The following is a 26,072-nucleotide window of genomic DNA, read 5'->3' as shown; positions in this document are numbered from 1 at the left end:
TAGGGACTGGCCTTGGGCCCGGGTGGTCAAGCCAGCAGCTTCTCCTAGCACATGCATGGCACATCATAGGCCCTCAGGAAATTGTGATGAGTGTCTAATTAAGTGAGCCCGTGACTAATACAAAGTATGGCTGCCAAACTACAGGTGGAAGTGGAAAGGTGTTGTCTATGGCCCCCAAAGGAACCAAGAGAAGGTCAAGGTGATGCTCTGTGTTAGGGTTCTGGGGATGTGATCCATTTCTGTGCCTGCACCTGCCTCTGTAGCTATGTCCCCTGTACATGCCCTTCCCATACAGAGTCTTGTGTTTCCCAGAGCCCTAGGATCTCCCTTGGCCCAGACCCCTATGATCTCCTTTGACCCTCAGTGCATACAGTTCACCCTGTCGGGGACATCTCTCTTTGTCAATCAAACTCCTATTCATCCTTCAGATCTCAGATCAGGTAATCACTTCTCAGGAAGTCTTCCTGGATCCATGTGTCCAGGTGAACTCTACCTGTGTAGTCCCAAAGCCTTTGGTACTTAGCCATTGGTGATGCCCTGGTGTTCATCATGTGTCTGTGATGTGCCCTTTTTTGCATGTCTCCCATTGACTTTTCCACCAACCCTGTGAGGCTGGTATCATCATTACCCCATTTTGCCACTGGGACAATTGAGGACTTAGAGAAATGTTGTGACTTGCCCAGACAGTAAATGCTGGAGTCAGGATACAAGTCAGTCATGGACCCCAAAAGCTTGTTTCCCTCAGTGCCTTTTCTCTTGACAAGGTCATGGAATGTGTCTTTCATTTCCATATTCTTAGTGAGGGCACATAGTAGGTACTCAATCGATGTCTTACTGTGTTGAATGACTGTCAGTCAGCAAGAGGAGAGAACACAGCCGTAGGCAATGGCATCTACATCCTGCCCCATCCACAGTGGCACTTCTAGAAACTTGGATGCGCAGAAGTGGGCCAGGCTGGAGGGGGGAGGGGGGACTCTGAAGAGATGTGGCTTTGATTCCAACAAGGCTTTGAGTGACGACTCAATCTTGTGGGGGCGAAATGCTCTCTTGTCTTATAAATAGGCCTCTTTGGTAAGGGAGAGAGCTCTTTTATTACTGCTGTGCATAATTAGAGTGGCAGAGGAATCAGGGGCTTTTAATGAATGAGTAGCATGTGGCAGGGAGGGAGCCCCTGCCCCCTGTGGGCACATAGGCCTGGGCTGGGGCTGGATGTCCCAGGAGAGAACAGGGTAGGCCCAGGAGATACCCAGAGAGGAGGAGGCAGAACTCAGCAAGGAAACCGGCCCACAAAGGCCAGGCCTGCAGACCCTTGCTACATTCTTGGTATTGAGGATGACTCTGTCCTGTTCTGCCAGATGTTCTGTCACACGTATGGCGGGTAGAGGACCAGAGTGGCCTAGAGTGCCAAAACTCCAGCTAGATTTTCATTTCCTAGCCTGTGAATGGGGTGCACGAAACCTGCCCAGGTCTGTCCTGCCCAGCCAAGACAATAGATGAGAGGAAATGGCTTTGCCATCATCAGCCTGCCCATAGGAGGAAGTGAGAGTGGCCTCCTTGCCTCTGCTTCTGTGCCCACAGGACTGCTGTTCATTTGCATGGCTTGGTGGTGGGTCAAGCTGGTCTGCTTGCTGGGAGGCTTTAGAAGAAGGGCAGATTGTGCTCTGAGTTTTCTCAGACTTGGGGCTACATGGGGACATGTTCAGATCCCAATTCCTTTAGACCTACAGTATTTCACTCTCTGAAGCAAACCCCTTGGAATTGGTTTAAGTATCCCCGGGCATGCCTCCCACACCTGCAGATCCCACAGTGGGGCAGAGGGTGGTGGAGTGATGGCAGCTCAACGGCCACTTAGGGGGCTGGGGGCATGCATGCTGGAGCTGTTCTCTCTGGCCAGAGGATGTCCCTTGCTGGGTTCAGTTACCTGAGTGGGTCTCCTTTTGGGATCACCTGGAGAACTTCTACAAAGTCCTGATGCCCTGACTGTGATCCAGTGGACAGTCAATTTTACCAGTTAGGGAGTCCCACACATCCAGTGTCAAACATGGGCACAGCTCCTGAAGGTAGGGTGGAGAGGCAGGGAGTGGCAGACTGGTCATTTCCTGGCTCAGGGATGTCTGAGTCAGCAAAGCTTTCTCAAGCTTCAGCTCTGTACCTGTGTCATATATATGTATATATTGTGAGATGGGGTCTCACTATGTTGCTCAGGCTGATTTTGAATTCCTGGGCTCAAGTCTTCCTCCTGCCTCAGCCTCCTGAGTAGCTGGGATTACAGGTGAGTACGGCCACACCTGACTCTGTGTCATCTTATTTAATCTTCAGCATTATAGCACAAAGTAGGTGATTATTCACCAGGGGAAACTGAGGCTCAGAGAAGTTATGTTCATTCCCCAGGAAACACGACTGCTAGGGATGATCAAGAGCAGAGCTCAGGGTTGTCGGTTATAGGCGTGTCATGTCATATTCTCAGAAGACTTTGGTTTCCAAACTTCAGCCACTTGAGAATCACCTTCCTGATTCACTTGGTGTATGGATCTCCCCGCAAAGTGATTAACTGATTCTTTTAAAAATCAATATACTGTTTTTCAAAAAATGAATTTATTTTAGAAAGACTATTTTTATCAATTCCATAAGTAGAAAACCTGTGTCCCTCGCCATAAGTAGGGGGTAGCCCAGGAATAAATGCATGGGGGCTCAATTGAGGTTATTGCACTTCTAGGGGACGCTTTTACCAATAGGAAGCTTTGAGTGGAGGCTGCACCCTGGGTCCAAAGGGAGCCTAGAAGTTTCTAGAGAGGGTTAGGAGGAAACACCACACTGACATGTTCTCTTTGATGGAATCAGACTTGAACAGAAAGAGAAAACCTTTAGGACGTAGGGGACACATCGTAATTTTCCTTCCTGACCTACTCTGATTTGACCCTCCAGAAACATGGGACTGGGAATGTGTGTGAATCCTAAAGTCAGGAGGAACCAGGATGAGATGTACTGGTAGCCCATGTGCTACCACAGCCACATCCTGTCCACCAGGGACATGGGATCGTCTTCACAGGGACCCTGCACCAGTGTATACTGCTTTGGGGAGATTGGATAGAGAAGAAAGAATGTTCTATCAGAATTTACAGGGTCAGTTAGCTTGGATTCCGACCCTAGCTCTGGGATTCTGGACAAGTTACTTACCTGCTCCTTTTCCCCTCCTCAGTTTCCTCATCTGTAAAGTGGGAATAATCATAGTACACATCTCCGAGTGGATTTTATTTACCTACTCCCATATCCCAGGCTAAGTGCCGAGCACATTTCCTTGCATATGGGTCATCATTGCCACTATCTGCAATTGTTATTTAAACTATGAATCCCATGGAGGTGGGTGGGGCCATTATCTGTGGATGCATTTTGTTCAGAAGGCTCACATGGGAAAGGGGCTAGCCTGAGAACCCACAGCCAGTTAGGGGCAGACAAGAACCACAGCCCTTTTGTCCAGCAGGTCTAAGACCTTGGCGGAAAGCTGTGCATCTTAGACTGTTGGCCCCGTCACTTGGCCCTTTGCCACAGCTCCGAGCTCTCCCTGAGTTTTCTGATTAGGGCAGCCAGTGAGGTTCAAGGTCCTTGGCCTGTATCCAGTGCTGCTTGACCTCTGTCCTCAGATGGACTTTACCCCCACCCCCAGGCACACTCTGCCTGCAGTGCGGAGCCCCTTGTAGATGCTGCTCTGAGCTCCTGGGACCATCCTTCCTCCACCAGCCTTGACTGTGACCTGGAAGCTACAGATGTCCCCTGGGGCTGGCAGCTGCTCCACAGAACCCCTTCTGGGAAACCCTGAGCTGCAGAGTTTGGGCCTTGATTTTAGTGCCCTTATCTTTAAGAATGCTTGTGTCCTGTTTGCTGGGATAGTTCTAGTGTATGCCTCTTGTCCCAGTGAAATTATTAATAGTGCCTCCTTTCATGTTCTAAATATCTCCATTTGAAAGCTGTACCATGGGGTTGAGCTACTTTTCTTTGTCTTCTTCTCAGCCATGTGGGCCTCAAGTGGGGCAAGGCAGGCAGGAGGGTTTGGTTAAACTTGGACTTTGGGCTCAGACGCTGTGGGTTCAGATGTGTTTAGCCTCTGGGTTTAACACTGCTGCACCTCACTTTCTCCTGTGTAATCAAGGCTGATGAAAAATCCCTGCTGCATTGGGGTGCTGGAATTAAGTGAGAGGATCAATATGAAGTGCTTAGCAAGAGCTGGTATGAGGAGAGCTTACGGTAAGTGTTATTCTATATTGTCTTCATGAGGCTGATTTGGGAGGTTTAATGATCCCATGTGGGCTCCTGGGCCAGATTGCCTGGCTTCAAATCTGAGTTGTGTCCTCTACCTGCTCAGCAACCTTGGTCAGTTACTTAACCTCTTAAAGGCTCCATCTTCTCATCTATAAAATATGAATTGTAATCATGTCTTCTTCACTGGCTTTTGTGAGGATGAAATGGATTCATTTGAGAAAAGCACTTACCACAGAACTGGGCGTGAAGTAGACACTAAATTAGTGCTAACTATTATGTTATTAGCTGTTGCTATAATTATGAATGAACATCAAGTTTATTCTTGGAAGGGAGGAGGGTTTATTCAATGTATTAGACTCCTGTTGCTGTTGAAAAGATTAACACCAATGTAGTTGCTTAAAAAAATATAAGTTTATTAGCTTACATTCCTGAAGGTCAGAAATAGGCCCCAAACAGGTCTCACCAAGCTAAAATCAAGGTGTGGGCAGAGCTGTATCCCAACTATGTCCTTACCTCTCATGGCCCCTTCTTCCCTCTCTGCTTCCTCCCACCTCTCTGACTCTGCCCCTTCCCCTCCTGCCTCCCCAGGCCCCTGATATAAGTAAGAACCTCTTATAAGGCCTGCATGTGTGATTCAGGGTAATCTCTCCATCTCAAGATCCTTAGTTCAACCATGCCTGCAAGATCTCTTTTGTCATGGAAAATAACAGAATCATAGGTTTGGGAATTAGGACATGGACATCTGGAGGGTGCTACTGTTGAGCCCAGCATAGCCAGAAAGATTGGGGTCTGCCTGGATTTAGGAGTGTTAGCTAGAGAGGCTCCTGCCTCCCTTGGGAGCTGTTGGAATGTTGGCGATGCTTCCTCCACAGTGTCTTACCTGGGCAGTTCCTCCTGCACCTGCTACATGTTGCCTGGTCTGAAGTTTGGATTGTTGATCAATCCTTGACTTTATCCCATTCAGTAGGGTCCTAGGAGACACTGCTACTCTCCCAACTGGTTTAGTGTTTTCCCAGGGGTCCACGGCATCATTGAGATGAGAATGAAGACTTCTTGGCTCCCAAGCAGGGAAAACTATCAAAGTATTAAAGAATTAGGGGCAGGGGTTGTGGCTCAGTGGAAGAGTGCTTGCCTAGCATGCATGAGGCACTGGGTTCAATTCTCAGCACCACAAATAAATACATAAAGGTCTATCATCAACTAATAAATAAATAAATAAAGAATTAGGAAAACATCTACAAAAAGCTTTGCATTCCGTTTGCTCTTGCTATGTAACAAACCATCCCAATATCTAATGGCTTAAAAATAATCATTTCATTTGCTCATAATTTTGTGGGCATGTCTCTGTTGGGTGGTTCTTTTGCTGGTCTTGCTTGTGCCTGTAACCATCTGGCGGCTCTGCTGGGCTGGACAGTCCCAAGATGGTCTCACTCACAGGCATGGGGGTTGGTGTGGGCCATGGGCAGGGCTTTTGGCCTCTGGGAGCCGCTGGAGCTTTTTTGATATGGTGGTCTCAGGCAGCAAGGGGGTGAGAGAGAGAAAGTTCCAAGATCTCTGAGGCCTTGCTGGGAAGGCATGTAAAATCACTTCTGCTACCTTCCAGTGGCCAGTACAAGTCAGCAGGACTGGCCAGATACAAAGGTGGAGAAGTGGACTCCAGCTCTCAGTGGGAAGCCCTGCAAGGGATCTATGACTGTGTTTAATCTAACAGAGTCAGCTTAACTAAACTGTTCAAAGAGTTAGCCTTAACAATTGCTATCACGTTTTAAAACAGCAGCTTGCTGGTTAAATCTTCTATCTTCCGAAGACCTGCGAGTGCACAGGTTCATTTTACAGTTAAAATTGTTGTGCTGTAACGTGTGTTTCCCAGGCAGGTGAATGGTGTTGGTGTGGGTGAAAGTTGTGTCGGCTTCTTTGCCGTTTTTCCCAGCACCTTTGTGTTTTTGTAGAGCAGGGTGCGCTTTCTCATGGTTAAAGAGTAACATATGAAGAACTGAAAAATAAAAAAATAAGTAAAAAGCTGAAAAGTTACAGATACACTTGCCTTTAGCACACATCACAGCTGCTTTTGTGATGTCCTTGCCCTTAAGGTCTTGAGGAGGCTGAGGCCACGTGAAGGAGCTGTAGGGACCTGCTGTGTGAGAAAGTAGTGGGTGCAGGCGAGGCTCTGCATGGGTTTTAGCTCTGATAAGAATGTTCTCATAAGAAGCAAGACCCCCAGGCCTTTCGTCTCCAAGGAGGCACTGGAGCTCCTGGCTGGTCTCGGCTTGACTGTGCCGGGATTTCTTTAGAGCTGTGTTGGTTTTGGGAACAGTTCTGGTAATGAGGTTCCTTAGGTGTTCAGCAATGTACACCATCTCAGTTTCCCCCGTGAATCCTGTTATTGGGAGTGTGTGGTTTTGTAGACGTGAAGATTTTCAGGGAAACATACGCATCATAGCAGAGCTGCTTGTATTTACCTTTAATGTGGGACGAGTGGGATGGGTACATTTGCTCAGTCCAGGAGTGGGACCTTGCATGGCTCAGCTGACAGCAAGAGCCTCTGGTCACTTTTCTCATCTTCATCTCACATCTGAGTATCTGGACTGAACCTTGCCGACTGCTTTACTTCCCAGGTGTTTGCAAGCATTTGGGGTAGCTTCGCCTACCACTTTCTAGTTTTAATACCAGAAACTGAGGCTCCAGGAAGGTGGCAAGTTCTGCAGGATGGAGCTGCTGATCCACCCACCCAGCCAGCACCCCAAGACCTCAGAGGGAAGTGGGTCCGGCCAGTATCCTTTGTCTCCTCTAAACTGGCAAAATGACCTCCCTTGTTCCCTCCTGGTTTGTGTAAATCAGCCAATGGTCTCCCTGATTTATCTGTGACCAGGAACAGTGGTCCCTGTGCACAGATTCCTGGTTCCTTTTGGGACCCCGAGATGCAGGCATGTGGGCGGAGCCTGCTGACTGAGGCCTCTGGCCAGCCTCTTTTTGTTTTCCCTGAGGTTTTCTTGGGCTAAAGGCTAAATTTCTCCTGTCAGTTCCTTCCTTTTCCTTTTCTCATTGTTCATGAGGGACCATCTCTCTATCAGTCAAGATAGAAACCAGCACGAAAGTCAGGAGTCCCGTTTCCAAAGTTATTGTCAGAAAACAGAGCTCATGGCGGCAGGTGAACCTGGGTTGTCAGACACCAGGCGTGGCCCCGTCCTCTCACTTTACAGGTTGGCAAATTGAACTCAGGGAGGGAACAGAGAGCCTCAGACCACTTGGCAGAGCCCAGATAAGAATCCAGCCTGCTGATTTCCTCTACCTGCCTCCCAGCTGAACGCAGAGATGGCTCAGAATCCAGTAGTCACTGACTTCAATCAGTCAGAGATGGCGTGAGGATCCAACAAGACCTCTTTGCTGCTAATAAGTTAATGGCTTGTCCCTCCCTGCAGAAGTTACATTTAAAAACATTGTCGAAGAAGTAGAGCTTAACCCAGAGAAATGAGGTGTGAAATCAAATTGTTATGAATCAAAGAGACCTTCATGGTGGAGCCCAGGCAGAGCTTTCCTGTATGCATTCTTGTACAGTCCCTCACTTGACCTTGGACTTAACCTTGGTGGTTGCCTGTGTTTCTGTGCATTGTCCTTTGCACAGTGTCAGCTAAACAGCCATTCATTAGGGTTTTTGGTGGCAGATACTAGCCAGAGGAAGTAAAAATGGTAACTTCAAGTGAGCATCCTGGGGTGGCTGCTGGAGTGCAGGATTTGGGTGGTGACAAGTGTCGGGAGCCTGACAGTTCTCCTCCCCCTCCCTTGCTTCTGCATTGCCTAGCCTGTCACCCACTTGATGTGCACGCCATCTTCAGGGCCAGTGTGGCCACAGACGGTACTAATGTTGAAATGACAAATTCCAGTTCCACGAAGGCCTGCCAATCTGTCTGTTTTCCTGTCTTTCCCTCCCCAGTCCAGATTCCCAGAGGATGCCCCTAGGCTTAGGGATGATTAGGAACCTGACCCTGGAACAGTTATCCTGGCCAGAGGATAGAGTCACCTTGTTAACGCAGGAGGGGGGGAATTAAAGGGGTGCATTGTCCGACCATCAGAGGTGATTGTCTCCTAAAAGTAGTTACAGTAGCTGAGTGAGCTACGTGTAGTAGGTAGCTCCTAGTCAAGGGCCACCCATGCCTAGAGAATGAGTGGGCAACCTGTTGGAAAGTTTGCTCTAAGTGTTTCATGCTGCATTGGGTAACTGGCCCTTTGGTCAGTGTTAAGGTACAGACCTATGCATGTTCTCCTGGAGCCTGCTGGGCCATGGTCTGTCCATGTGGCACTGGCCAGCTGGCCTCATTTGAGGAGACCATGGGCATGAGATCCCTGTAGTTTCCCTGGGCCAGCAGTTAGAGCATAGCTTCAGGGGACCCTCATTCATCTGCTGATACTGAATACATCATCTTGCCTTGGCAAGATGTCTTGAAGATTAGTGACAGTCCATTCCTTCGGGTTGGCCTGGTAGTCTTGGCCAGGACTCCTGCTGGGATAGGTGTGGTGGGGGTGTGTGTCAAGGTTAGGGTAGGAAGTCATCCAGGGTCAGGCAGTCCCTGAGGAGAAGACCTAGCTGATGGAATGGGGTGGGAGGGACCCCAGGCCTGTCTTGAGGATACTAAGGCAGAGTAGGTTTTGGAATCCATCAGTGCTTAATTCAAATTCTGGTGTCACTTCTTCCTAACTGTGAATTCAGTCAAATCGTTTGACCTCTCTGGACTTCAATTAAGTGTAAAAAAGCACCCAACACATCATGCCTGGCAGCTAGTATGGGGTGGGAGCTTAGTGGGGGGAAATAAGCTTAGTGGAATTAGAAAGTCCTGGTGGAGTCCTGACTCTCACACTGCTGGTCATCTGACTTTGGCATGAGCAAGTGACTCAACCTCTCTGACCTGTGACCTCATCTGAAACATGTCATTAGCACAGGATGGTCCTGAGCATCAGATGATATAAAGTATATAAAGAACCTGCCCTGACCACAGAACACGGGCATTGTCGTTATTATGTAAAGCCCCACTGGGCACACGAGGAGCTCAGGAGGGGCATATTAGAGAGTGGAACTGGCTAAATATGGGGGGGGGGTTCTCTGCTGGGGAAAATTTTTAAAGTCAAATTTATGGAGGTATAAATTACATAAGTTGAAGCTCATGCTTTTTAGGCTTATAATTGCATGAGTTGTGACAAAGGCTTGTAGTTATGCAACCACCATGACATCAATATATAGAATATTTCCAACCTGGGAGAATTTCATCATTCAGGGAATTTTGCACACAGGATTTTTCTTGTCTGTGGAGGACCCCAACTCAGATTGTGGGGGATCCCAAGGCCTGGACCAGGAAGGAACCTCCGAAGTCTACCCAGTGGAAGGATCCCAGCCTGTGCCCTGTTTTTTTTTTTTTTTTTTGGTAGTTGTAGATGTGGAGCATGCCTTTATTTTATTTGTTTTTTTTTTTATGTGGTGCTGAGGATCCAACCCAGCGCCTCACACGTGCAAGGCAAGTGCTCTGCCACTGAGCTACAGCCCCAGCTTTGCCCTAAGGTTTTTATAGTCAAGTGTTGGGAGTGGGATTCCGTGGGCCTTCCCAGCCTGCTCCTCGTCAGTTCTGCAGAAGGGAAGCTAGAACATTCAGGTGAACTTGGTCAGGCCCTGGCTGGCAGTTTTGCCAGGCAGAGGCTGAGAACCCACTGGCCTGAGAGCTGAGAACAGCCCATGTTTGTGTGAAGCACCCAGAAAGCCAGGGCTAGTGAGGCTTGGCCCAAAGTGAGGGTGGATGGCCCTGCTTGCATGTGGCCACCAGGGCATGGATGTTTGGGGACCCTATGTCAGAATTGCCTAGCCCATGAGAGATGGCAAAGTGAGCCCCACCCAGAAGGACATGGCTTGAGGACTGGGGAGGGCTCCCTGCACCTGCCACTGCCTCAGCTCTGGGAGTTCCACCACTGGAATGAGTGTCTTTTAGTCACACAGATGTGATTTGGTGCCAGGTTCCTTTGGGCTAGTGTTATTTCCCCAGTGTCCTCTTGTCATGGGTAACTCCTGTTCTGCAGATGAAGTCCTTAGCTAGGTAAGCAGTAGCAATGAGCTTTGAGTTGTGTGTGCCATCTCTGACCCACAGGGAGCCAGCCATCTGCAGCACAGTGCTGAGGAGGCCAAGACCACTTCTAGCTCTGTTGGAGAGAATGTGATAATTGCTAAGTGCCTCATCTCCCAAATGCCAGCCTTTGGGTCAGTAAGTGATAGTCTGTGATCAATGAAACCTACAGTGGCCTGTGAGGAAGTCACCCAGAGCACCGGGTAGTAGGTTTTCATGAAGCTAAATTTATTCCATCTCAGAGTTTCTGGGAGTACGCTGCTCTGGTGGGAGAGTGTTACATTAGCAGCCAGTAAGTCCTGTCTCCAGGTACTCACACCTTCTCCCACCTGGACTGGGGCTTAGCCATGTGACTTGTTCTGGCCAATAGCATGTCAGCAAAGAAAATCAGCAGAAGACTGCATTGACTATTAGTTTGCTTTCCATCCCTGTACCTGAGAAAAGTAACTTATAAAGAAAAAAGTTATTTGGGCACATGGTTTCAGAGGCTTAGTCTATAATCGGCAGATTTGTTTCTTTTAGGCCTTTGGTGGTGGTGACCAGACCAGAGGGCCGTGATGGAGAGTATGTGGCCCAGCAAACTCTTCACCTCCTATGGGACCTCCCACTAGGCCCAACCTCCTGAAGATTCTACCACCTCTCAGTACCCTGGGGACCAAGACTTTAACACATAGTCCTTTGAGGGACATTCAGCATCCAAACTATAGCAACATCTGTCAATGTGTTGGGACTTGCCCACTCGTAACTCTGTTATTTAGGAAATCCAGGTTGTCCTGCTGGAGAAACTACAGAGGGTAGCCGAGGCCCCTGCTGGACCATCCAGCGGAGCATCAGACCCGAGTGAGGCTGCTTTGGACCACCTAGTGCCTGTCAAACCTTCAGTTGACTTTAGCTGCATAAATTGACTCCAGATGAGAAAAGCCCAAATTGTGGAATTCTGTGCATATATGCAATTATTTGAGCCACTAAACTTTGGAGTGAAAAAATATTTTAGTAGCTGTAGGTAGGTAGTATGATCCTACTTTCCCTTTCTTTTCTGAACTGAATATGGCAGCAGATAGATGATGGATTTAATAATATTAATATCACTAATATCCTCATGTCTGCTCTTGGCAAAATAAAAACGTGATGATAGTTAGTCAGGTCCATAAATTTGGGGGAGGAGGGAGATTTTGCCGCTTGGTAAATTGAGGTATCTTTGGACCACTGAATTAGTGGAGATCTGGGTGGCAGTGGCTGTGCAGGCTTGGGTCTTTAAATGTCATTAGCACTCCAGTTAGTGTGACTTAGATTATCAGAGTGAGATTATCAGAGTCTTGTCAGTGTTTTGTGAGCCACCTCTTCATGTTCCAGATGAAGAAACAGAATCCTAGAAAGTGACAACCAGCTGATGAGCACACCTGCTGGCAATAAGGTCATGCTGTTTCCTCAGGGCAAGCCAAGGCTCTGAATGTCTCTGTGGGATATTAGGGATGGCCAGGAGGCTGAGAAGGGGATTGTGGGGTTACAGCATCCCATTTGGGCCTGGTGGTTTGTGAGGGCACCCCAAAAGGTGAATTTGTTAGTCCATTTTCTGTTGCTGTAATAAAATGCCTGAGACCAGGTAGTGTAGAAAGAATAGAGGTTTATTTGGTTCCTGGTTTTAGAGGTTGGGAAGCCCAAGAACCTAGTGCTGCCATCTGCTCAGCATCTGATGAGGGCCTTCTTACTGCAGCATAACCTGGTAGAGCGTAGCACAGGGTCAGACAGCAAGTGTGCTAGCTCCGATCTCTCTTCCTATCTCTCTTCCTAGCCACTAATGCTATGGAGGGCCCCACCCTCGTGACCTCATCTTACTCTGATTTCTTCTCAAAGGCGCCACCTGCAAATATAAGCATATGAATTTGAGGATTAAGATTCTAATACCTGAACTTTGGGGGGGACATTCAAACCGTAGCAGGGACTGTGGGAAGTAGAGGATTGTCTGCCCTAGGAGATCAGCCTTTTGGGGTGTCATTGGAAGACGGTGGGCAGTGGTACCAGAGGCCCAGCAAGTACCTAGTTCTGCTTGTTGCTTGCGGGGTCCTGCCGGATCTATCCCAGGAGAGGCTGCTGGGAGTGCGCGTGGGAAGGGAGAGGGAGTGATAGCGGTGGAGGTGGAGGGAGAGAGAGGCAGACCCAGGAAGAGAGAGACGGAAGTTGGAAGCTTCTGGTTGGTTTCCCTTGGGGCTCCTTTGGTGCATTCAGATGTGAACCCATGAGGACACGCTGGTCACGACATGGATTCTGCCCCAATGCTGCACTCATTGGGCCTTCAGTGAACATTCAACACAAACTCAGAAGCCAAAGACCCAGCGGCCCTGCAGTGGATGACAGCTCTGCTGTGACTCACAGAAAACTCGAGAGTTTTTTGCCTCAAGATAGCAGCCCGACTCCCTTCCCAGGACCCTCCTCCTACACCACACCTCGCCCAGGCTCCAGCTCACAACTGGTGTCTTTCTACGAGAGAATTTGTAAATCTGCTTCCATCTCTGAATCTGTGTACAAAATTCAAGACGCCCCTCCTCTACCCATTTCCCCCTCCTCTCATGGCTCGGAACCTGTTGGGGCCACGTGACCATCCCAGCTCTAGTGGCGCCCTGCCATTCCCAGCTCCAGGCTTGCTCCCAGATTTGGCAACTGAACATCATAACTCTCACCCATGTCAATGATTAAAGCCAAGGTCACTGCCAGTTGGAAAGCTGGAGGTCAGCAGGGGAGCTGTGTGTGAGGTCCAGGGTTCTCCCCACTCTGTCCCATTTGGGAGGTCAAGAGTTGAAGCCAGAAGCAACACCCATAAAGTGGAGCTCCTGGGACCTGGGTGGGCTGGGTGGGGTGAGGCAGTTCCAGAGCCCCTTCTGGAAGGGTCCCTGACACGTGTTCTCTTTGGGAAGCTACGTTGTACCGGGGACCAGCTCAAGTCCTGGGTGCAAGCCTCAACCCTTCTGTTTACCGGTGATGGGTGCATGGACAGGCCCTGAACCTTCCTGAACTTTCATTTCTGTTTCCTAATCTGAAGATGGAGCCAAGAAAAGCAGCCAAATCTTCTTGGTATGGCCCCACAGGGAGAGAGTGGGTGGTGGCAACCTGATGTTCTGAGCCCAAGCATGGATAGTTCATCCTTGTCCTGGATAGTTTTGGGGACATTTCCTTGTGGCCTTGTCTCAAACCACAAAAACCCACTCCTAAGACCCAGGTGGTCCTTCCAAGGAGGAGAAAGGCCTGGACACTCCCCAGGCTCAGTAGAAGGCACAGAAGTAGACCTGAAAGTGGCCCTAGCTCTCTTCCTTGGGTTCAGGGTGGGTGCTGTGGTGCCTCAACTGGGGCTGCTCCGTCAAAGATGGCTCAGCAGAGCATGGCTCATGCCTGGGCAGAAGTGACCCTGGCTCAGATATTGGGTTGTGGTCAGAGGCCCTCAGCCGGGCATTAGGAAAAATGACAGATGAGTCTGGAAGGCCCAGCCCCTCTCCTCGGAGGTGTGTTGGCAGTGGGTGGGAGCAGCTGGGTTCTATAGTGGAGCAGGAGGAGATGCTCCCTACCCGCCAGGGCCTCTGCTCCCATCTGCAATGTGTGTTTGCAGCGGGCAGGAAGCCTCATTCCAGCTGCTCCAAGTCCCTTGTCATGGGGCAGCTTTGCTTCCTATTAGCTGGTGCTAATGCTGGTGCCCCATGTCCTGCAGAGGGCATAGCTGTTGGGGTGAGGCTGCTGCCTGCTGGTGGTACAGCTGGATAGAAGGAGGAGGCAGTGTACCTTGCTCATGGTGGCAAGCTGGGGGCCTGGAAACACATGTTTGCTCATCCATTATCTTGGATAAATTGGATACATTGCCTATAATTAAAAATATGAGAGAGTTCACACGAAGTCTGGCTTTCTGGCTGTTTTGTTGAGCTATAGCGCTGCAGTCCCTGCAGCGGCCCGGGCTCTCCGGTTTGCGAGGTCTTCTTCACACTGTACTGTTCCTGCCATTGAGCTGATTTTTTTCCCTTCTTCATCTCAATTGTATTGCTGTTTTTCTTAAGGCAGAGCAAAGGGAAAGGTTCTGTATGGACAACCCAGTAACAGGGAGGCATCAAAAGCAATGCCTCTGTCTTTGGGTCACCTGCCTGACTTCTGTGCAGGAGACTTTGGTGATCCCTGAGAGCAGGTGGAACTCGGGCTTGGAATCATCAGACCTGGATTCAAGTCAGCTTTGCCTCTTGATGGCTTCGAGGGAGGTTTTATCCCTCGTTACACGTCAGTTTCTGAAAGCAGGGTAATGGTGCAGGGTGGAGCGAGGACACAGTGAGAGGGTGGGCAAAGGACAAAGCTGAGTAAGGGACATGGCCTCAGCAGCCCAGGTTAGGAACCTTAATTGTTAGTCTTCATTATTATTATTGGTCCAGTATATGTTCCATAGGGTTACAAAGTTTAGCAAACAGCTCATGGATTTTTACATATGGATATACCTATGTGTGGTGAGTGGAATAATGGACCCCCAAAGATATCTGCTCTGGTCTGAATGTTTGTGTTACCCCAAGTTCATATGTTGAAACCTAGTCACCAGGGAGATGGTCTCAGGAGGTGAGGCCTTTGGGAGCGATTAGGTCATGAGGGAAGAACCCTCATGAATGGGATTGGCTCCCTTATGAAAGAGGCCCCAGAGAATTGCCCTTCTCCATCCACTATGTGAGGTCACTGTGAGAAGGTGCCATCTCCAATACTCCCCAATCACTGAATTTGCCCATGCCTTGATCTTGGATTTCTCAGTTTTCAGGACTGAAAAATTAAGTTCTGTTGTTTATCAGTCACCCAGTTTATGGTATTTTCTTACAGTATCCTGAGCAGACCAAGACAGTGTCCATGCCTTCCCCCACAGGAACACATTCCTAACGTGTTACCATGGCAGGACTTTGTAGGTGTGATTAGGTGAAGAACCTGGAGATGAGGAGATCATCCTGTAGTATCCGGTGGCCGGGGTAATCCGTGTAATCACAGTGTCCTTAGAAATGAAAGAAAGCAGGAGAATGGGAGGCAGCCGGGTTGGAAGTTGGAGGAGGGACATGTGCTAAGAAATGCAGATGTCCTCTAGGCAGGGTATGGGTCCTCCCTGGAGCCTCCAGATGGACCTGGCCCTGCTGACACCTTGACTTTAGCCCAGCGAGACCCATTTCAGACGTCTGACCTCCAGAATTGTCAGAGAATACATTTGTCTGGTTTTAAGTCCCCACATTGGCGTAATTTATTATAACAGCTATAGGAATCCATGCATTGTAACCATGCCAGTCAAAATACAGGAAATTGGATCCCCCCCAGAAAGTTCTCTGTGCCTCTTTCCAGTACCTACCTACCCCTTGGACTAGTTTTGCCTATTCTTGAACTTCCTGTGAGTGGAGTTGTGGGGAATGTGTACCTTGTTTTCCAGGGTCTCATATTCTCCCTGGTGCTTTGAGTGGCTCCATTTTGGTTGTGAGTAGCAGTCCCTTGCAAGGGTGTGCCATACTTTGTCTATCTTTGTCTTTCTCACAGGTCTTCCCTTGGGGACCCACAGCAACCTGTGAATGGGACAGTTGTAGTTGTAGAAACTGAGGTCTGGCACAGGGTCTGTCTGCTATAGAGCTGGCGAGGACAGAACTTGGTATCCCTCTTGGTATCCTCCAGCTAACTCTGGGTCCTCAGACACGTCCTTCACCCCTGGAAGAGCGGCTCAGGGCCATGTCTGCTTGGAGGTCAGCCATGAGGGTCAGCTCCTCCCACAGGAAGGACAGCAGCGCCTTTCTCCCTGGAGTCTGTGCACAAGACACGCTGGAGGATGGCAGATGGCTTCCCAGATGGCAGAGAGCACAACCCAGCTGGTCCAGGGGATTGTATGAGGGGCAGTAATGACAGGGGTAGCGGCCAGGGGCTAATGGAGGCTCCCCATTGGTTAAAATATTGGATCTGATATGAAGTCAAGAGCTCCAGCTTGAGGCTGGGAAGGACGTGATGAAATTGGTGGTTCTGAGGAGACCCGGGGGGACAGTCTGGAGGCAGAGGGTGTAGGGCCCTCTGGGAAGATTCTGCCTTGCTCTGCCCTCCCCACCCCGACAGCTGTCCTCTTCCCATCTTGCTCACTCAGCACAGCAGCCCTTGCAGCCGCCAGTCAAGCATCACCTCCCAGAAGCTGCCTTCCCCACCCGCCTCCCTCTGTGTCCTCTGCCCTCAGACCTCTTAGACCCTCACCCCAGTGTCATAGTGAGTTTACGGCAGAACAAAAGTTTACAGTGCTTTTTTAAAAAAAATATCTTTTTAGATGTTGATGAACCTTTATTTTATTCATTTATTTATATGCGGTGCTGAGAATCGAACCCAGTGCCTCACACAGCCCCAGTCCACAGGGCTTTTACTTGCAATATTTCATTTGAAATCACTCCCTGAAAATGCGTGGTCAGAGGCTCATGATTGAAATGACCGTGATGCGTGTCCTCTAGACCACTGATGGACACCCAGTGGGGTGGGCAGGGGAGGGCTGGGCAGACACACAGGGTGCCATTTGGGTGGGGGAGGGGGTATTTCACATGGCCGCTAGGTGTCCTATTTTCCAGGTTGGGCTGAAGTGATTGCTCTGTGGCTTGTTTCTCCACTGCCTGTTGAGTTTCCAGAACCTTCTTGTTCACTAACCCAGAAGACTCTGAGCTTTGTGACCACACTATTCAGGACCCTCCAAGGCTAGGTCTGTGGAGAGGGAGAGAGGCCAGGAAGTCAAAGGTTGAAAGAGTGGGGCCTGTTGTGGGTGTCCCTGCCACTAGCCCCCGCTTTTCCTAGTCTGAGGCCTTCCTGTGGACACCTCCCATGGCCAGTGCCCTGGACTCAGACATTCCGGGCTCAGTGGGGTGTGCCTGCAGGGAGTCAGCATGGTCCCTCTGTGATGGTCTGGAGCATTCCACTCTGCAGAGGAGAGGCCAGCTGATTAATTGAGTTGCAGACAGAGCTGTTAAAGATAACAGTGAAGTCAGAGAGGCTGTCCTTCAGGCCTAATCAAGTGGGCAGGCCTGCATCCTGGGAGGGACAGGCCCGCAGTAATGAAAAACCAGAGACAGACCACCCGGGTACCCATAGCCTCCTCCCTAAGCCTGGGCTCGGGCCACTGGCCATCTTGCATGGCTGTGAATGTGCAAAGTCCTGTTCCCTGGACCCAAGCACTGCGTTACTGGAGTGCGGGGGCTGGACAAGGGGTCCTGGGAGGCCGTGTGTGCTGAATCTCTCATGTGTACATGACATGCACGTACCATGTGACACCCATAATAATTCTGAATATTTTAAGCTATCGACTGATCTCCCCAGGGCCCCTTAAGCCCATGTTATTTCCTGGCATTTCTAAGGACTCTGAGACCTGCTGTCCCCACCGCAGCGCAGTAAAGAATTTGGAGGGACTCACATTTGCATTTTAGTATGGTCCAGGGCAGGAGTGGGGAGGAGGGTGGGGTTAGGAGTGTGGGGATTGTTTGCTCTGTTCCTGCTGTTAGTTGTTCACACCAGAGTTTTTGTTTTGTTTTAAGTGACACTGGTTTGCTTTAAGTTCAAATTCAAAAGCTTACAAAATTTGGTGGCCGATGTTTGCCTTCTCTGGGCAGGAGCTGAGTTGGGTATAGTGTAAAAGAGGGGACCTCTGCCAGCCTCGTCACCCTGCTTGGCGTTATGTGAGCCAGGGGATGCTCGGTGTGTGTGTGGGGTGGGGGGTGGCGCTCTGGGTCCCGTGGCTTGGGTCCCTCCCCCTGCTCTGTGGAGAGGCCAGGAGGTAAACCCCATTCCCTAGAAAGCACCCTTCTATGGCTTTGTATTTCTTGGGATAAGACCTGAGCAAATCCAGCCCTGAGGGAATCAACTGTTCATTCAGTGAAATCTCCATTTGTTTTACCTTCCTTTACGGCTCTGGAAGTTAAGATATTCTATTTCCACTCCCTTGGAGAGTAGTTATTTTTGAAATTTTGCCATGAGTGCTTAACTTAGCAAAATCTAATGTTAATCAATAACTGGACCCAGTTTACTAATTCTTTCTTCGTAAGAACGTAAATCTCCCACTGAAGGTCTTGTATTTAAAAAGTAAGAAGCAATTAGGGAATTTAAGCTTAAATGGTCTTAGCACGTCTGTGAAGGGATCTGCTCTCCTTCCTCCCAACCTGCAAGCTGGCTGCCACACGGGAAGGTGCTGCCCACGTCAGGGTGGACTGTTTCCACAGGGCAGTGGCTCTGGGTGTCCCTCTGCCCTGGGCAGCTTCTCCAGGACTCCTCCCCAGGCCGCAGGGGCCTGTCGTGGCTTAGGGAGCCAAGGGACTTTTTGGGCCCTCTGACATTTGTCTTCTCTTTTCCTTCACCTTCTGGAGGACACAGTTCTGGCCCTCGCAATGGTGACAGCAAGGGCCCTCCTGTAATGCTGGGGCTGTGACTTCTGCAGGTTTTTAGGTGTCTTCTACTCTTGTTCCAGAAGACCTGGACGCTGCTTATCTTACCAGCAGGGTGTGGGCGAGTGGGCAGAGCTCAGTCCCTCTGCCAGCATCAGGATGCCTGGACTTTGGGGGTAGCCAGCTGTTCTTGGACCAGTGGCTTCAGAATATCTAAGAAAAAAGTGAAAATAAAGGCAAGATGGTGTTGTCCCTGCTCGGTGCCCATGTTATTATGTTGACAGAGCACGGGGTGCTGGGGAGAGGCCATGCCAGCTGCTGCCTCCGTGCTGGCCCCACACTGTGGACTCCCCAGCCAGGTTCACCCTGGAGAAGGAAGGAGCCTGCCCAGGTGGCAGGGGTGGGGAGGGGCTGGGGGTGTTGCTCCCAGGACCCAGGGCTGTGCTCCTGAGGCAGGCAGGGCAGGGAACGGTTTTCCTACCGGGCTGTTTCTAAGCTCTTTAAGTTTTAAAATTGAGATGTAATTCCTGTTTCATTCGAGGTGTATAATTCAGTGGTTTTTAGTATTTGCAAGGTGGTGCAATCATCACGGCTGTTAAATTCCAGAACGTTTTCATCACCTTGTAAAGAGCCCACTGCCTATTAGCAGTCCCTCCCATTTCTGCTCCCTGTTTTTGCTGCTCCTTGCAGGTGGGGAAGACTCCAGTCAGCCATGGAGTCTGAACCTCAGGGCTGGGATGTGGCCCGGGGAAGGGGCTCAGCCACTGAGAAAGGGACCTGCTGGCTGTGCGATTTTTACCTTTCTCTTCCTTGTTTTTTTCTGCTGTTAAATGGGGCAAATAACTACCTATTTCCTATCTCCGTGGGCTGTTTGTAGGGATAAAAACGAGACACTGTAAGTAATAATAGCTGCACTTGTTAAAACCTTTGTCTGCTTTGTTCTTGTTTAATGCTCACGAATCCTGGGGGGTGTGCGTTATTATTATCCCAACTTAATACGTAAGGAAAACCAAGCTACAGAGGACGTTAGTAGCTTGTTCAAGATTACATAGCCTGGAGCCCGTTTTTATTTGGCAAAGTGTGGAAAACCTGACTTAGTCTTGTTCACGCAAAAGGAAAATTAATTATTCCCCAAATGAGGAGTCCAGAGGTACAGCAGGCTCCGAGGTGAGGGGACTCGGCAGCTCACGGAGGTTTATCCAGTGGTGGCCACTCCTGTGTTCTGGCTTTGTGTCCTGTGTGTCCACCCTCTTCCCAGGGAGCCCACTTAAGAAGCAGGATGTCTCTTTCCCGGGAGCCTGCCAGACTTCCCCTGTGTGTGGATCACACACCTGTTCTTGGCTGTCTTGTCAAGGGATGGGGTTCACCATGACTGACTTATACTGGACACATCAGCCTAGGTCTGGGGAGGTATTGCTTTCTCCCTTCTTAACTAAACTTTTGTTCTAATTAAGAAGGGAGGAATGATTTTGGGTGGACATTGCATATCCACTAAGGCTGGTGAATGAGTAGCTGGGGTTGGCCCAGTGTTCTCAGGTCCAAGGTCCCTGTGCCTAATGGCAGCCGTGGCCTCTGCAGCTCGGGCGCATGGCAGGCACTTAGTGAGCCTTACACCAATCCATAAAGGCTAGTTCCCACCCCACTTCCTGAGTTCTTTTGGCCCTCTGTTACCCTTCTGTAGCTCAGATAAATCTTACCTCTGCTTGAACTCTTGTAGGGATAGGGCGCTTCGTATTTTAACAGGAATTTCCTTTATTGTTGCTGTTGTTGCTATTAAGTGTCATGGCCACCTTTGTGCTTTTATGTGGATTAGAGCAAGACCCATTTTGGGTGCAAAAAAATTCAAAAGAGGTGTCCACTAGGTGATGTAGCCCTTCCGTTCATGCCTTAGCATGACACTTGTGTATAAGAACATGGTGCTCCTGTCTTTGGATGCATGAAGCCCTGCTTGGGAGATCTTCCCCAGGGTGTGTATCTCTGTGCAGTGCACAAACTGCTCAGCTGTCCTGGGACATTGCTTCCATTAAGGAACTCTGCAGGCGATGGCAGAGTTGAAAGTTTGTGCTCCATTTCCCCAGGCACAGGGCACATGGTGGGATAAGGTGAGCTTCCTATCTGGAAGTGGTGCGACTCTCTGTCATTAGAGGGTTCAGTGGAAGGGAGGTGAATCCAACTGTACCATCTCCCTGCCCTCACATTCTGACCACTCCCCCCTCCCTAGGGAAAGAAGGTGAACGTTTGGGAGGTGAAGGATTCTTCTCAGTGTGAGACCAACTGGCCTGGAATGGCACAGCAGCTTTCCTTGGCCTCAGAACAGCTGCAGCACTGTACCATGGCCTCTGCAGGCTGATCTGTCCTGAGGTGGTCCATCGTAAATTGGGGAATTAAAAGCCTGGGGCTTCCAGAGGCCCAGACAGGTGAAATCTTTTCCTTGGAGTGCGGAAGAGTTTTGTACATTGACCTGCTCAGTTTTAAAATGTGAAACTGGCCTTCCTTGTAGAAGACAGAAAGCTGAAGTCATGGTCACGTGGCTTCCCAAGTTCTCTTTGGTTGTCTAGAAAGTGCCCCTGAGCAGACAGCCTGAGTGGGAAGTCGGGCCAGACAGGTCCCCTCACCCCGGCACCAGTGGCCCTCATGCTTCCCATCACTGAGATTTTCCCTGAAGGTTTCTCTTGCCAAATTTCTGTCTGGTGAGATTCACAAGCCCAGAGGAGCAAAAGGTAAAGGAAATGCATGTGCTAACTGTGTACTTAAGCCGGGGCTCTGCCGGTCCTAGGGTGAAAGGCATGGTCCTTATTGCAGTAGAAGATGGACTGATTTGATGATGATGGTTGAAGATGATGATGATGGTAATGATTATAATAAGTAACAAAATAATAATTTATTGGGCACTTGCCATGCACCAGGTTTCATAGAGTTTGTTTCATTTATTCCTTAAGGAGCACCCACCTCCACCAGTACCGTTTTCTAGGTCAGAACAAGAACTCACTCACTCCGGGCATGTATCCAGGAAGTGGCCAGGCTGGGATTTGAGTTTGGGCTTTCCTGACTCTGAACTTGTATCTCTGACCTCTATGTTATCAATATCCCCCCTGCCCTACCTCAGTGTTTGGATTTTGAAGGATTATAGGCTTTTTAAATAGAGACCCCTGTTCAGCTTTGCAGCCCAAGGAAGAATGAGCCACATGGTCAGTTGAGCCTGGAGACAGCAGGAGAGACTACGGGGCCTGGGGAATGCCCTGTGCCTGTGACCTCCTGACTTCCCTACAGTATCTGCTTATTTGAGAAATGGAGATTTATATTCACATCTACTGTGATTAGAATGTGTGTCTCAAATTTCAGGTGTTGGAAACGTATCCCCAATGCAACAGTGTTGAGAAGTGGGCCCTTTAGGAGGTGATGGGTCTCATGCAGGAGTGGGCTCTTGATAAAAGGAGGGGTTCTGCCCCTTCCTGCCTTGCTCGCTTGTGCTCTCTTGCCCTTCTGCCCTCTATCATGGGATGACATAGCAAGCAGGACCTTGCCCAGTGTTGGCCACTAGACCTTGGAATTCCCAGCTCCCTAAACTCACATCTATTTTGTGCTTCTGTCTATTAAGAGAAATGGAACTTGCGTGTGGGCCTGCGTTTGGCTTGGTGCAGGGGTCAGGTTCTGAGTCAGAGAGCGGCAAGTCCAGCTGGGGGACCCCGAGTGACAGTGTGAACCCTCTAGGCTTCATTTTTCTCATGCATAGAATGGGAATGACGCAGCACCGCACAGCAACCCCATGAGGCAGGATTTCATGAGAGACTCCTGTGCAGCTCTCAGCCTGGCACACAGTCCACTTTCAGTGACAGCAGACTACGAGAGCTTTCCTGATAGACTTCTGGATCTGTAATTCCTAATAACTTCAAATTAATAATTTGAGTTTGAATGACCTTGAAAAAGAGCCTAAAGTAAAAAAATAGATGTAGATATCTGATCCGTGGAAGAATTCAGAAAGTGGTTGGTGGGCTGTGATTTCAGAGGGCTTCTCAGGCAGGGTCTCCTCTGCTCTTGAGGCATGGCAGTGGCGGCCCTGGGATTCACTTCACAGAGGGAGAAGGGGCCCAAGGAGAAGCAGCATCTCGAGGCTCACAGACTCTGTACCTCTGTCCCCTCCATCTGCCATGACAATATTTTTGGTCATTGTCTGCAGCCATTTTGTTTTCCTTGTGCTTCTCCAAGAACAGCAGCCAAGGATCCCACTCGGGCTTTGCTCCTGTTCCACGGCTTCCTTGGTTCTTAGAAGACATATCCCTTGGGCCTCTATCCCAAGCTGATGGCCCCGCCTGCCACCTCTGCCACCCCTGCCACCCCAAGGCCAAGGCCAACTCAAGGCTGAGAGTGAAGGATACCATGCTGCATGCTGGGACTTTGCTGCAACATGCACCCATATCCACCTTTCAGGAGGACTCAGGGCCTGCTCTTATGGTACAGAGGTTCACATGGTGACATCTGACATCAGTGTTTCAGCTTGCCCTTCTTCTCTGGGGTGAGAATCACAGAAAGATGTCAGGGCTGTCACCGAGACTCATTACCCCACCTGTTTGGTACGGATCCCAGCTTGACTGAAGGACAAAGCAAAATGAGCATGTCTGGTCCTTAAAATGACCCTGCTTCTCTGCTGGGGCAGCTCCTCTGTTTCTCAGATTTGGAAGGACCTCCAACAGGGGGTCAGGAACAACCCCATGCCTCCTCTGAGGCCCAGGTTTGCAGCGGGGTGACAAAGTCTAAGAGCTGTGGGCTGATTACCAGGAAGCACCTGTCTCTGAGCTGGCTGGAGACCATCCTGGTGGGTGAGTGCCCAGCTGGTGGCTACTCTGTCTCTGTGGGCAGGGGCACTGCTGAAGCTCAATCGCCTTGGCCTCAGAGGAGCCAGCGCAGTACACCCCTCAGCTGCTCTAAGACCAGGTCCCAAGCCTCCCCAGACCTTCAAAGGCCGTGTGTTTGGATTTAAATAAACTCACTGACTTGAGAAGTCTGGGTGGAGCCTACTGTGGCTGGGCCAGGTGCTCCATAGACAGCGGAGGAAAGGAAGAAAATCCTTGTCTTGCTCTCCCCAGTCTTCCATGTTCTGCATGTTAAAAGTTATTATGGAAAATTTAAAACATACAAAAGTAGAGAAAATAGTGTGTCAAACCCCCATGAATCTGCCACGAGTTTTAATCATTATTAACTGTGGCCAGTCTTGTTCATCTCTGCCCTTCCCCTTCCATTGGTTTGATGCAAATCCTAGACAGATCGTTTCATCTGTGATCAGTTCATCTGTGAACATTTCAGAATGTATTCCCAGGGGACAAAGACTTAAAAATGATATAGCTCTGCTACTAAGAATAAATCCCTTAATATCATCAAGATCCAGCCCATGTTAGCATTTCCCATTATCTCATAAATGGAAAAAGGTTTTGATTTTTGAATTGGGATCCAATGAATGTCCACACAGGGCAGTTACTGGGGTTGAAGTGTTTGAGGTCGCTTTAAGCTGTAGCAGTTGGTCTCAGGGCAGAGTGGAGGGGTCTGGGAGCTAATGCCAGAGGCAAATTATCCAGCCTGAGGCCTACTGGCTCAGGAACTCTAGGGGTGAGACCAGAATCATTCTCATGAACAAGCCCATGGGGGATCTGATGCACATCAAAGTTTGAGAACCCCTGATCTGTAGGTTCCCCTCCTTCTCTGTTTATTTCCCTTGTGGTAATTTCTTGGAGAAATGTGGCTATTGTGGAATTTCCTTCATCTGGGCTTTGCCAGTGGATCGCCAGGCACTGATTAACAGTTTCCCGTCTGCTTGTACCATGGAATTGCGAAGCCTCTCCTCTCTCAGAGGTGGTCGGCCTTTGGAGGTGGAGTCCTAGAGGACAAGGCGGAGTTGGCTGCCTGTGGAAGCCAGGGCGGGCACTCTTCCAGAAAGGGGCCAGTGTGTGCAGAGCCCTGGAGGCTGGTCAGGCACAGATGTTCTAGGGCCTGAGGGCAGGTTTGGTCTGGCCAAGGATGAAATGGAGAGAGGAGGCCACAGATGGATGGAGGTGAGGAGTGAAGGCCTGGATTTTACCCAGGGTGGAATGGTCATCAGGGAGACCTCTGACAAAGCTGAGAATGTGAGCAGACTTAGTGCTTTGACCAGGACGCTCTGACTACAGGGTGACTGTGGCTTGGGCAGGGCAGGCCCAGGGCAGGGAGACAGAGCAGGAGCCCTGGTCCAGTTTGGGAGGATCTGGAGCATGGCTACGGTGGTGACTTTGCAAAGGACAGTGAACATGGGAGGTGTGAGGAAATAGGAATGTCAGGGCTTGGGATGGGATAAGAATGGAGGGAGTATGGCAATCTCCTGTCTGGGAGCCATGCTGTTCCCTGGCAAAAGGGGTGTCTGAGGAGGGAGGCAGATCCGGGAGATTTGGAAGCTGATCCCAATTATCAGAGGTAACTCACAATGTGTGTTGCCAGTGTCCCAACCCGGGTGTGGCTACCCACTCTGAGAAACACCTCACTGGCCCTTTGTCATGATGGCAAATAAAGAATGTCCACGCACTTCTGCCTTTGTCAATGCTGTATTTACTCAAATCATTCAATACAGTTTCACTCTATAGGTTCTTAATCAAGAAAATGACTATCCTTAATGCTAGGCACTGCAATAGACATAATCAATTCACAGCAAACAATTCTAGGTTAATTCTAAGCACTGCAAACACACCTAATCATGACAGGCTCATGACAGACATTCCCTCTGCATGCTAAGTTCAAGTGTCAGATCAAAAGTCTCAAGCCTTAGGCTCTAAGTCCAGCAGATGCACACTCACTCAGACCACAGTGGTCAGGTCACGGACCATGGCAAGCTTCTCCTGGGGTGGAGCTGTTGAGGAGAGGGTTGTAGGGAGAAGTTTGGTTCTCACCAGGGTCAAGATGTGGCTGTAGAGTCTGAGAGCAGTGAGGAAGATGCAGAGGATCAGCAAACGATGAGAAGAGTTGGGATGTCAGTCCAGGTCCTCATCAGGCCCTCAGCAGGAGGGCATCACTGTTGGCTGGCTGAATGTCTGTCTGTTCATTTGCCCCATAATTTATACTAAATTTGTGGGCTGCTCACCACCCTTTCAATCCCTATCAGCTGCCACTAGGTCTCTCAGTGACGTCATTTACCCTGGTGTAAAATCAGGGTGGGGTCTCCACGCTGATTTTCTCACCTTTCCCCCTTAACAGGGTGAGGACAACAAGCCAGAGACTTCACTCTGAGCTTGTCAGGAGAAGTGACTTGTTTATGTCAGGACTATGCCTGACGATCATATTGGAGGGCTCCGTAGGCGTGCCTGGTGAGACTGCAGGTTTC

The 26,072-nt window shown here is 49.7% G+C and overlaps 1 protein-coding gene across 6 annotated transcripts in view; it reads left to right on the top strand.

The window, feature by feature from the left end:
* Hspa12a (heat shock protein family A (Hsp70) member 12A) overlaps positions 1–26,072 on the top strand; it is a 149,546-nt gene that overhangs the window by 86,355 nt on the left and 37,119 nt on the right. The window contains exon 1 of one of the 6 annotated variants that reach the window (XM_048791273.1): positions 3,692–4,242. The exons of 4 other annotated variants lie outside the window; for them this stretch is intronic. In XM_048791273.1, the coding sequence (XP_048647230.1) occupies positions 4,152–4,242 (91 nt within the window). In that variant the 5' untranslated portion in view covers positions 3,692–4,151. Of the gene's footprint in view, positions 1–3,691; positions 4,243–14,353; positions 15,751–26,072 lie in introns of those variants that run through there. One more of the 6 variants, XM_048791275.1, reaches the window with a different exon arrangement.

Source organism: Marmota marmota, unplaced genomic scaffold, assembly GCF_001458135.2.
Source record: "Marmota marmota marmota unplaced genomic scaffold, marMar, whole genome shotgun sequence".
In the NCBI taxonomy this organism is placed as follows: Eukaryota; Metazoa; Chordata; class Mammalia; order Rodentia; family Sciuridae; genus Marmota; species Marmota marmota.
Note: the sequence above shows the minus strand (reverse complement) of the source record. Positions and strands in the feature narration are given on the sequence as shown.